Source organism: Melanerpes formicivorus, unplaced genomic scaffold (genome assembly GCF_026170545.1).
Source record: "Melanerpes formicivorus ecotype bairdi unplaced genomic scaffold, bMelFor1.0.p_v2 SCAF_29, whole genome shotgun sequence".
Lineage (NCBI taxonomy): Eukaryota > Metazoa > Chordata > Aves > Piciformes > Picidae > Melanerpes > Melanerpes formicivorus.
In genome coordinates this window covers 8,091,588-8,102,014 of record NW_027142381.1, presented here as the reverse complement: position 1 = coordinate 8,102,014, position 10,427 = coordinate 8,091,588, and the positions used below count along the sequence as shown (strand labels likewise).

At 49.9% G+C, this 10,427-nt stretch overlaps 1 protein-coding gene across 1 annotated transcript; it reads left to right on the top strand.

Moving 5' to 3' along the window:
- The first annotated feature begins 4,848 nt into the window (after positions 1-4,848).
- On the top strand, positions 4,849-9,540 carry MED31 (mediator complex subunit 31). Its single transcript, XM_068154872.1, has 4 exons — positions 4,849-5,021; positions 5,142-5,219; positions 7,609-7,705; positions 8,726-9,540. Exons 1-4 carry the CDS (start codon positions 5,012-5,014, stop codon positions 8,916-8,918), a joined length of 378 nt encoding a protein of 125 aa, XP_068010973.1. The 5' UTR covers positions 4,849-5,011; the 3' UTR covers positions 8,919-9,540.
- The last annotated feature ends 887 nt before the right edge of the window (positions 9,541-10,427 follow it).

Genomic DNA, 10,427 nt, shown 5'->3' with positions numbered 1-10,427 from the left:
TTTAGCTTTTAAGCAAGCTGCTTAACCTTTCTGTTTCAGTCTGAGTTGCTGTATTCCATCCTTATCAACCTGCAAAACTAGCTAGCATTACACCCTGCTAACTCATGCATGGAGGCAAAGCTGAGATGAGTTGCTCAAGTCTGGGACTTCAATCAGCTGTAGGAAACTTGTTCTGATTCCTGAAGTTCAACCTCTGAGCCGGGTAGGAAGCCTGACTTTCCTTGGAAGCAATAAGTTAGCCTAAAGCTGTGGCAGCATGGGAGGGAAGTCCTTGAACATCGACTCTGAAGCCTCAAACCCCAAAAGATAAGTAATGGCAACTGCCTGTTGCAGCCTGAATTGCTTAGTTTTAAATGCAGGCTTGTAATTTTGAGGGCTTGGCTTGTGAATTTGTGCAGCCATCTGCAGTGCAAGGCAATAATTAGCCCATGCTGACAGAGTGTGGCCTCTTGTCTATTAAGTCCATTGTTCTCTGCTTTCCCCCCTTGTTAAATTCCTCTGCATTTGTTGTACTTAAGCCTGAAAAAAATAAACCATATTTATCCTCAGACAGTTCCTTGACCTTTTTTTTTGTGTGTGTGGTAGATGTCTCTCAAATGCTTTTTCATTTAATCCATGCTTTAGCATTGCAGTGTGGCAGATGATAAACTTATTTATCCTGTGGGGATAAGTAAACTTCCTTATCCTGTGCTTTTGCATGGCTGCAAGCTTTGCAGGCTGAAGGAGAACCTGCTTGTCCCAGACAGGAACCCTGCGGGGTGTCTCTGTGCTGTGAGGGAGCAGAGGCGAGCAGAGCCCTCAGCATTCAGAGGCACAAAGCAAAATGCTGCTCTGAGCTGATCAGGAGCTGCTTAATAAGATGTTGGGTGGCTCTTTAAAAATAGAGCTGACTATCCTGAAACTCTCTTCTCCTTCTTTTTTTTCCCCTCCCCATTTAGGATTTTCTGGAGCACTAAGTCAATAGCTGCCCATTCATTATGGTGTAAATGTGGACTGTAGATTCAGGTCACAAGAAAGAGACTGCTTCTTCTGTAAGATAAAAAAGGTGCTCTCCTTCCCATGTTTACTTCAGTGCTTTATTTACCCACATGAAGTCACTCACTGGCCCTGTCTGGCACACAGCTTTCCAGTGAGCTTTCTTAAGCTGTTCCAGGTCAGAATGTGAAGCCTCATTACAGTGTCCATAAAACATTATTTTGGTAGACAAACCATTTCTTGAAAGGACTGAATGTTCCAGCCCCTAAAACTGGTTTGTTGTAGCCTCATCTGTGAACTATTCTTTGTGAACAATAACATGGGTTGGGTCTCAGCAAATATTTTAACAAGCCAGTTGAAGATCAAATTTTCCACCACAGTTAGCAAAAAATCTTTCAATTACAGAAGGATTATTTCTGGAGCAAGTTATCTATTTGACTTCTGTATCTTGGCTTGGCTGTGCAGTAAAAGAAAAGAATAATAAAAAGTAATCAGGATCAGGATCTTTTTGGTGCACTGAAACAGTTCTTCAACTGGGGAAGAGGGAATTTTCATCTGAAAAGAAAGAGAGTGGGAGCAGAGCACAGGGCACTTCAGCTCCTCTTGGAACAACAGAAGTTGAGGCAAAATCAACACCAAGTTTGACATTCCTTCAATACTGGGGGATGAGCTCCTGGCCTGTTTGAGATTCAGCAGGGTAAGAGCTCCTTCAGATCAGGCCCCATGCATCCTGGCTTGCTGCAGGATTCTGACCTTAGAGCACCTTAGAAAGGGTTTCAAATGGAAAGCAGTTTCAAATGGAAAGCAGTTTCAAATGGAAAGCAGCATCTCGGTGAAGATGCTCCTTCTAGACCCCTTTAGCTGGGTTCAGTGCATATTGCTCCTGGCAAATGGCTCACCTAGAATTCCTCTGCCTTGCAAGAGGCCTAAGAACAGAAGAGTGCTGTATTTTTAACCAACTCACCAAAGAAAGACCTAAGCCACCTTCTGACACTTGGCATTAATTTTTTCAAGGCCTATTTGCTTTCTAATGGTTGTCTGAAGGTAGCTGAGCACCACAGCTGCCCAAGTACACATCCCAGGTTCTGCAGTAAGCCTTTATTTTTTTCACCCCACTTCACCAAGTTTCCCTGGGCTGGGGAGAGAGAATTGTTCCCCCACGACTGTCACAAGCTGGCTTTTGAAATGCACATTACCTGCCAGATTCTCAGCCTCAAAAAATAGAAGCCAGTAAACAGCCAGGCCTTTAATTAAACACATTCTAACAATTGTTTCAGTCTCTGATAGCTATGTTCTTGTTTCTATTGAGTTGCAATTACAACATTGGAGTAAAAAAATTGCAGACTTTGTCCTGGCTTGTTATAAATATAACATAATGCATACTCTGCTCTCTGCTCTTTAACCATAACTCTCCAGTCTGCAGAATTCTGCGTTGCATTCTATGGGGAGGGGGGGACAAAACAAATTCCTTTAGGATGTCATTATCCATCTCAATGCAAGTCCTATGTGCTAAGAGTCAGACCCTGCAAGTTTCACTCAAGAGCTATTTAAAAGCAGAGAGAATTCCCAGCTTTTCCTAGAGAATGCTCTTAGTTATTATACAATCATCCCAACGTTCAATTTTCTTCCAAGTTGTGATGGCCAAAAATTGAGATGTTTGACCTAGCTCTGGCAAACCTACATAGCAATTTATTCCTGGGACCAGCCCTTTTTTTAGGAGTCTCTCCTCTGAAGTTGGTCTTGGGAGAGAAAGCACATTCCAGAATAGCAATGCAGACACGTGGGTTCTGTTTGATCTCTGCTTTTAGCCCAAAGTCTGTGTTTACTGGGGAGTGACTTGTTATGTTTTGATATAGTAATGGCAGCATCCCACAACCACTAAAACCCTGCATAAAATAAGCAGCCCTGGTTTATTAAGGCAAATTATGCATCAATCATTTCTAGATGGGGTTTTTTGTAACTTAGTTCCCCAAAGGGGTGGGGGTGGGGGAAGAATATACTGCATAGGAAAAGAGAGTATAGAAAATTGATAACTCAGGTGCTGGAAATAGGAAAGAGAGAAAGGAAGGGAAAGAAGGGAAAGGGAGGGAGGGAGGGAGGGAGGGAGGGAGGGAGGGAGGGAGGGAGGGAGGGAGGAAGGAAGGAAGGAAGGAAGGAAGGAAGGAAGGAAGGAAGGAAGGAAGGAAGGAAGGAAGGAAGGAAGGAAGGAAGGAAGGAAGGAAGGAAGGAAGGAAGGAAGGAAGGAAGGAAGGAAGGAAGGAAGGAAGGAAGGAAGGAAGGAAGGAAGGAAGGAAGGAAGGAAGGAAGGAAGGAAGGAAGGAAGGAAGGAAGGAAGGAAGGAAGGAAGGAAGGAAGGAAGGAAGGAAGGAAGGAAGGAAGGAAGGAAGGAAGGAAGGAAGGGAAGGAAGGAAGGAAGGAAGGAAGGAAGGAAGGAAGGAAGGAAGGAAGGAAGGAAGGAAGGAAGGAAGGAAGGAAGGAAGGAAGGAAGGAAGGAAGGAAGGAAGGAAGGAAGGAAGGAAGGAAGGAAGGAAGGAAGGAAGGAAGGAAGGAAGGAAGGAAGGAAGGAAGGAAGGAAGGAAGGAAGGAAGGAAGGAAGGAAGGAAGGAAGGAAGGAAGGAAGGAAGGAAGGAAGGAAGGAAGGAAGGAAGGAAGGAAGGAAGGAAGGAAGGAAGGAAGGAAGGAAGGAAGGAAGGAAGGAAGGAAGGAAGGAAGGAAGGAAGGAAGGAAGGAAGGAAGGAAGGAAGGAAGGAAGGAAGGAAGGAAGGAAGGAAGGAAGGAAGGAAGGAAGGAAAGGACTGACTCAGGTTTCAGCTCAGTCTGTACCCAGCGTATGTGGCACAGGTGGTTAGCAACTGTTGTAGCAGTGAGCCTAAGCTGGCCTGGCAGTGCTGAACCATCAGGACCTTTGTGTAAACCAAGATCTAAAGAATTTAATCTGTAACACCGGGCAGGACTGCAGCTGCTGGAGTAAATTCACAGCCTCGGGACCTGGGCTCCTCTCCAGGGTGCTGATGCAAGCCTGCATCTGTTTATCAACCGGTTTCACGCTGACATTGTTGGGTTTTTTTAATGAATGAAGAACTAGGCGCAGTGGTTGACTGAAATCTACTTGACTTATTGTAAAGTCGCTATGAAAACAAAACAAAGCCCAGGCTTGAATCTTTGTCCAATGCAATCTCGGAGTATTCTTTCCAGCTACAGCTCCTTTCTGCTCAGCCTTTCCCCGGGGGCTGTTGTGGAGTCTCCTTCCCTGGAGACTTTCAAAACCCGCTTGGATGCAGTCCTGTGCCGACTGCCCTGGGGGATCCTGCTTTTGGCGGGGGGGGCTGGACTCGGTGATCGCTGGAGATCCCTTCCAACCTCTAACGCTCTGTGATTCTGTGTTTCTATGACTGTGTCGGTACCAAACCACGCGGACGGAGTGAGCTCTGCTGTCACCACACCAAGGAGCTCTCACGGGGAGCTCTCTTTACCCTGGGAATAAACTTTATTCGAATAAACTTTATTAGAATATTAGAATAAACCAAACCAGGTTGGAAGAGACCTTCAAGATCATCGTGTCCAACCCATCAACCAATCCAACCCACCCAAACAGCTAACCCATGGCACCAAGTACCCCATCAAGTCTCCTCCTGAACACCTTCAATGAATACTGCGGAGAAGCCAGCGCCCGGCTCCTGCTCTCCCCTCTCTTTGCTACCAGAGCCTCCGCCGCTGCTCCGTGCGAGCTGCCGGCACCGCACCAGCCTCTACCGGGCGGTCTCCGCCTCCCCGCCTGGCTCCGTCTCCCCGCCTGGCTCCGCCTCCCCGCCTGGCTCCGCCTCCCCGCCTGTCTCCGCCCCTCCTCCCCCAGCCGCGCTCCCATTAGGGGGCGGCAGCGCCTAGCGAGGCTCCGTGGCTGCGCGCGTTGCCGGGCAGCCGCCGGCGTCTCCCAGCGTGCCTCAGCGCTGCGCTCCTCTCGGCTTCCGTCCGCCGGCAGCCGCTGCCCTCGGCGCCATCTTGTGCCCGGGCGGACGGCGGAGCGCGGGCAGCCGCCATGGAGACAGGTGAGGGCTGGCCGCGGCCTGCCGGGCGCTGCGGGCCCCGCTCTGTTTGCCTGGCTCAGGAGAGCGCGGTCAGGCCCGTTGTGTGGGGCCGTTTCTCACTGTTTGTTTTTCGCCTGTCAGATGATACCGGGAACCGGCTCCGCTTCCAGCTGGAGTTGGAGTTCGTCCAGTGCCTGGCAAATCCAAATTACCTCAACTGTAAGTCCTTGGAAAGCGCGTTTCGGGGTCCCGAGGGCTGGCTGCCGTCGCGGGGTGGTTGTTGTTCGTGGTAGCGTCGAATAGCTCCGCCGAGAAGGGGGAAAGAGGCTTCTGCAGCGCGCAGCTCTGTGAGCGAATCGGGGTGAAACGGGGAGGTTCTAATGCGGAGTGCTTTGATGGTTGAAATGGGGTGGGGGGAAAAGCTATCAGGGGAGAGAAAAATCAATCCATTCAAGCCTGTAGTTCCAAACTTCTGGCTGAGGGTATTCCTTGAGAGGAAAGCCGAATTCTACCAGCAGTAGTCACCGTTTCAGGCGCTCTGCTGCAGTGCCCTGCCCGCTCTGACGCTGGCCAGGGTCTCCTGCTGCCGTAAGCTGCTCTCTCTCTGTGCTGTCGGAGGAAACCTACACAGTGTCCCCGAGATGGAAACAATCCCCTGTGGCGAGGGTGTTGACACAGAAGTGTAGCTTCCCCCTGTAAACGATCAACGTCTGAATGCAAAGCAGAAGTTTTGGCTGAAGTATCACCAAGGCTGGGAGAGGCCTCAAAGAGCATCGAGTCCAAGCTGTCACCCAACACCTCCTGACTAAACCATGGCTCCAAGTGCCACGTCCAATCCCCTCCTGAGCACCTCCAGGGATGGGGACTCCACCACCTCCAAGTATCACAGTATCACTTAGGTTGGAAAGGACCTCGAGGATCATCGAGTCCAACCTATCAACACCGTCCCCATGCCTAGACCATGGCACCAAGTGCCACGTCCAATCTCCCCTTGAACGCCTCCAGGGTCGATGACTCAACCACCTCCCTGGGCAGCACATCCCAATGGCCAACGACTCACTTGGTGAAGAACTTCCTCCTCACCTCGAGTCTAAACCTCCCCTGGCGCAGCTTGAGACTGTGTCCTTGTGGTGGGATGGAAGGGGTAAGGCTGAGAAGCCTCCTCCCTTCCCCCTTGTAAAGTAAAAGGGAAAAAAAATTGAAGGGAAAAGGAAAAAAAACTCGCAAGCTGAATTAGCAAAGCAGTGGAGCTATATTTACAAAGCGATGTAGGGTTTGCAGGGGATTATTTACAAATTTACAATATCTACAATATATACAAAGATATACAACAGAGTAACACAGAAATGAGAGTAATCCCTCTCGGCAGAGAGGGGTCCCCCACCTCCGCTCTCCCCTCTCTCCCCCCCTTTCCCCAGAATGGGATAGAAAGAGAAAGAGAGCGAAAGAAAGAAGTTAAAAGCAGTTTTGTGTTAATTGGAAATGAGTTAATATACAGGCCTGGTATCTTATCGGCCTCAAGGCCGAAGCCTTGGCAGAAAGCCCAGGACAGAAAGCTGTTGCCTGAAGAAGAGGCGGAAGCAAGACTGACTGAGAAGTGCTGGAAATGTCCAGTATAGTCCCAGCTCAGAAGTGCTTCCTCCCACTCGTCCAATGAAATTAGTTTAGACTATTCCTTCCGTTTACCAACTTCCGTCCACCATATTCCCTTTCTTAAGGGGGCAACGTCAACCGGCCACAGTCCTCTTGTTCTGGTGCTGGTTGCCTGGGAGAAGAGGCCAACCCCTTCCTGGCTACAACCTCCCTTCAGGTAGTTGGAGAGAGCAATGAGGTCACCCCTGAGCCTCCTCTTCTCCAGGCTAAACAATCCCAGCTCCCTCAGCCTCTCCTCACAGGGCTGTGCTCAAGGCCTCTCACCAGCCTTGTTGCCCTTCTCTGGACACCTTCAAGTCTCTCAATGTCCTTCTTAAACTGAGGGGCCCAGAACTGGACACAGGACTCAAGGTGCAGCCTAACCAAAGCAGAGTCCAGGGGCACTATGACCTCCCTGCTCCTGCTGGCCACACTATTCCTAATGCAGGCCAGGATGCTATTGGCCCTCCTGGCCACCTGGGCATACTACTGGCTCATATTCAGGTGGCTGTCGATCAGCACCCCCAGGTCCCTCTCTGTTTGGCAGCTCTCAGCCACTCCAACCCCAGCCTATAGCTCTGCATGGGATTGCCGTGGCCAAAGTGCAGCCCCTGGCACTTGGACTTGTTGAAAGCCATCCCATTGGACTCTGCCCATCTGACCAGTCAGTCGAGGTCCCTCTGCAGAGCCTTTCTACCCTCTAACTGACTTAACATCTGCCCCTAACTTGGTGTCATCTGCAAACTTGCTGATGACTGACTCTACCCCTTCATCCAGATCATCGATGAAGATGTTGAAGAGGACAGGGCCCAGCACTGATCCCTGGGGGACACCACTGGTGACTGGCCTCCAGCTGGATGTGGCACTGTTCACTACCACTCTCTGTGTGGCTTTGGGGAGGGTGTGCTGCAGGTAGGGCAGGTTTTCTCCCTGCATCTCTGACTGACAGTGCCTTGCTTGTCACTTTTTATTGCAGTTCTTGCACAAAGAGGCTACTTCAAAGACAAAGCTTTTGTAAACTACCTGAAGTATTTGCTTTATTGGAAAGAACCTGAGTATGCAAAATATCTGAAGTAAGTTTTAAAGTCACTTTGGTTTCTGCATTGAGGTGATTTGATGTTTGCTTTTCTGTTTCTTTCCCTACTGCAGAGTAGCTCCCTGAGGAATAGCCCTCCAAAGCTCAGCCACTCCAACCCCCCTGCAGTCAGCAGGGACATCCTCCACTAGATCAGGTTGCTCAGAGCCCTGTTGAGCCTCACCTTGAATATTTCCAGGGATGGGGTCTCAACTATCTCCCTGGGCAACCTGTTCCAGTGTTCCACTACCCTCCTGCTGCAGAACTTGTTCCTAAATCTGCTCTGCTCTTATTTCAATCCATTGCCCCTCAGAATCAGAATGGTTTGGGTTGGAAGGGACATCCAGAGCTCATCCAGTCCTACTCCCCTGCAGTCAGCAGGCACATCCTCCACTACATCAGGTTGCCCAGAGCCCTGTCAAGCCTGACCTTGAATGTGTCCAGGGATGGAGCCTCAACTACCTCCCTGGGCAACCTGTTGCAGTGTTCCAGCAGCCTCCTGGTGCAGAACTTGTTCCTAGCATCCAATCTCAATCTGCTCTGCTCTCATTTCAAACCATTGCCCCTGGCCCTGTCCCTGCAGGCCATGGCAAACAGTTTCTTTGCAGCCTTCTTGTAGCCACCTCTGGGTACTGGAAGGCTGCTGTTAGGTTTGTCTGGAGCCTTCTCTTCTCCAGGCTGAACACCCCCAGCTCCCTCAGCCTGTCCGTGTAGCAGCGCTGCTCCAGGCCCTTGATCATTTTTGTGCCACCCCCACCTCTGACCTCACCCCAGCCTAATACTGAAGTCACAGTGTGGAATAGGCAGAGTTCTGAGTGTTTTGACTCTTGAGCAAAGCACAGAGGTGGGAAGCTAAAATAGCCACAGAATCAATGAGGTTGGAAAAGACCTCAAAGGTCATCGAGTCCAACCTGTCACCCAGCACCTCACGACTACTGAACCATGCAGAATGACTGCAGGCTCCACTTTCCCCTGTGCCTTGCAAAGCCTTGGGGTGATGTGTGTGCTTCTCCTGCAGGTATCCTCAGTGCCTGCACATGTTGGAGCTGCTGCAGTACGAGCACTTCCGCAAGGAGCTGGTGAACGCTCAGTGCGCTAAGTTCATCGACGAGCAGCAGATCCTGCACTGGCAGCACTACTCACGGAAGAGAATGCGCCTCCAGCAGGCCCTTGCAGAGCAGCAGCAGCAGAACAACGCCTCTGTGAAATGAAAACTGCTTGGAAGGGTGATGACAAGCTGTGGCTGTGATGCTAAGGTGCAGTTTGTGTCAGCTGAAGTATTTAGGAGACCGGAATGAACTCTTCTGTAGGTTTGGTCCTGGCTGTCCATGCATTTAATTCTTGTCTTGGTTTGGTTTGGGGGTTTCTTTCTTTCATCAGGTTTTATGAGGGTACAAGGCTGATGAACACCTACCTGCTCCTGCCATTTATTTTGTAGCACTGAGCATGACTTACTGTACTTAGTGATTGCTCTTGGTTGGGGAAAAGGAAGCAGAGCTTTGTTACTTACTGAAGTAACAAAAAGTAACTCAGCCTGTTCTCGGGAGGCTGTTTCCTTGGAGAATGAAGTGCCTCAAAGTGTGGCTAAGAACTCCCTCCTGCCCTGCTTTCTACAACTGCAAGCTGAGCAGAGCTGAAGTGCTGATGTACAAAATTCAGACAGTGGATTTGCTGCATTGGAACCCAGCAGAGTTGTCCCTTCTCACTCCTGTGTGCCTGGTGATTGCTGCTGGGCTCAGAGAGTTCTCCTTACAGTCTGTTCTACAGACAGGAATCAAAAGTGTGACAGGGTCTGCAGGTGAGATAAGCAGTAATAAACTTGGCAGATGGGAACAGGCTGTAGCTGCATCTGTTCAATTGAAGTCAGTTTAACTTTAATCTTGGTTTCCTGCCAGTGACATCTTGGCTGCTCTTAGGCTTCTCTCCAGTTACTGGAAACAACAATACAGGTTATGAAAAAAGGGTTATGTGCAGTGTTGCAGAAGCTTTTGCCATGTATTCCTGTCTAGTTTCTAGTGCAAGAACTCAGATCCTGGCAGCTGTCAGGGATTTAACTGGGGTATTTCAGATTTGTATCTGTGTAGCATCTGTGTTAGGTTTCATATCCTTGTCAGCATAGGTAGTGCTAACATCTCATCAGTGACCCCAAGGCTGTCAGCCTTCAGCTTACCACACTCTGTGAACACATAACTATTAAACATAGCATGGCTCAGGTTGGAAGGGACCTCAGAGATCATCTACTCCAACCTTCCCAGCATGGGCATGGATACCTCTCAACTAGACTTGGCTGCTCAAAGCCTCATCCAGCCTGGCCTTGAACACCCCCAGGGAGGAGGCAGCCACAGCCTCTCTGGGCAGCCTATTCCAGAGTCTCACCACCCTCCTACTGAAGAACTTCTTCCTCAGCTCCAGTCTAACCCTGCTCTGCCTCAGCATCAAACCATTCCCCCTTGTCCTGTCTCTAGATACCCTCATGAAAAGTCCCTCTGCAGCCTTCCTGTAGGATCCCTTCAGCTATTGGAAAGCAGCTCCAAGGTCCCCCCTGAGACTTTTCCAGGCTGCCAGACACCCCCAGCTCCCTCAGCCTGTCCTCATAGCAGAGGTGCTCCAGCCCTTGGATCACATTTGTGGCCCTCCCCTGGACTGGCTCCAACAGCTCAGTGTCCTTCTTATGCTGTGGGCACCAGAACTGGATGCAGTGTTCAGGGTGGGGGTTTCAC

Coding starts and splice junctions, on each gene's coding strand:
- MED31 (XM_068154872.1), top strand. Junction 5,220..7,608: donor AAATCCAAATTACCTCAACT/GTAAGTCCTTGG, acceptor TTTTTATTGCAG/TTCTTGCACAAAGAGGCTAC. Junction 7,706..8,725: donor GAGTATGCAAAATATCTGAA/GTAAGTTTTAAA, acceptor CTTCTCCTGCAG/GTATCCTCAGTGCCTGCACA.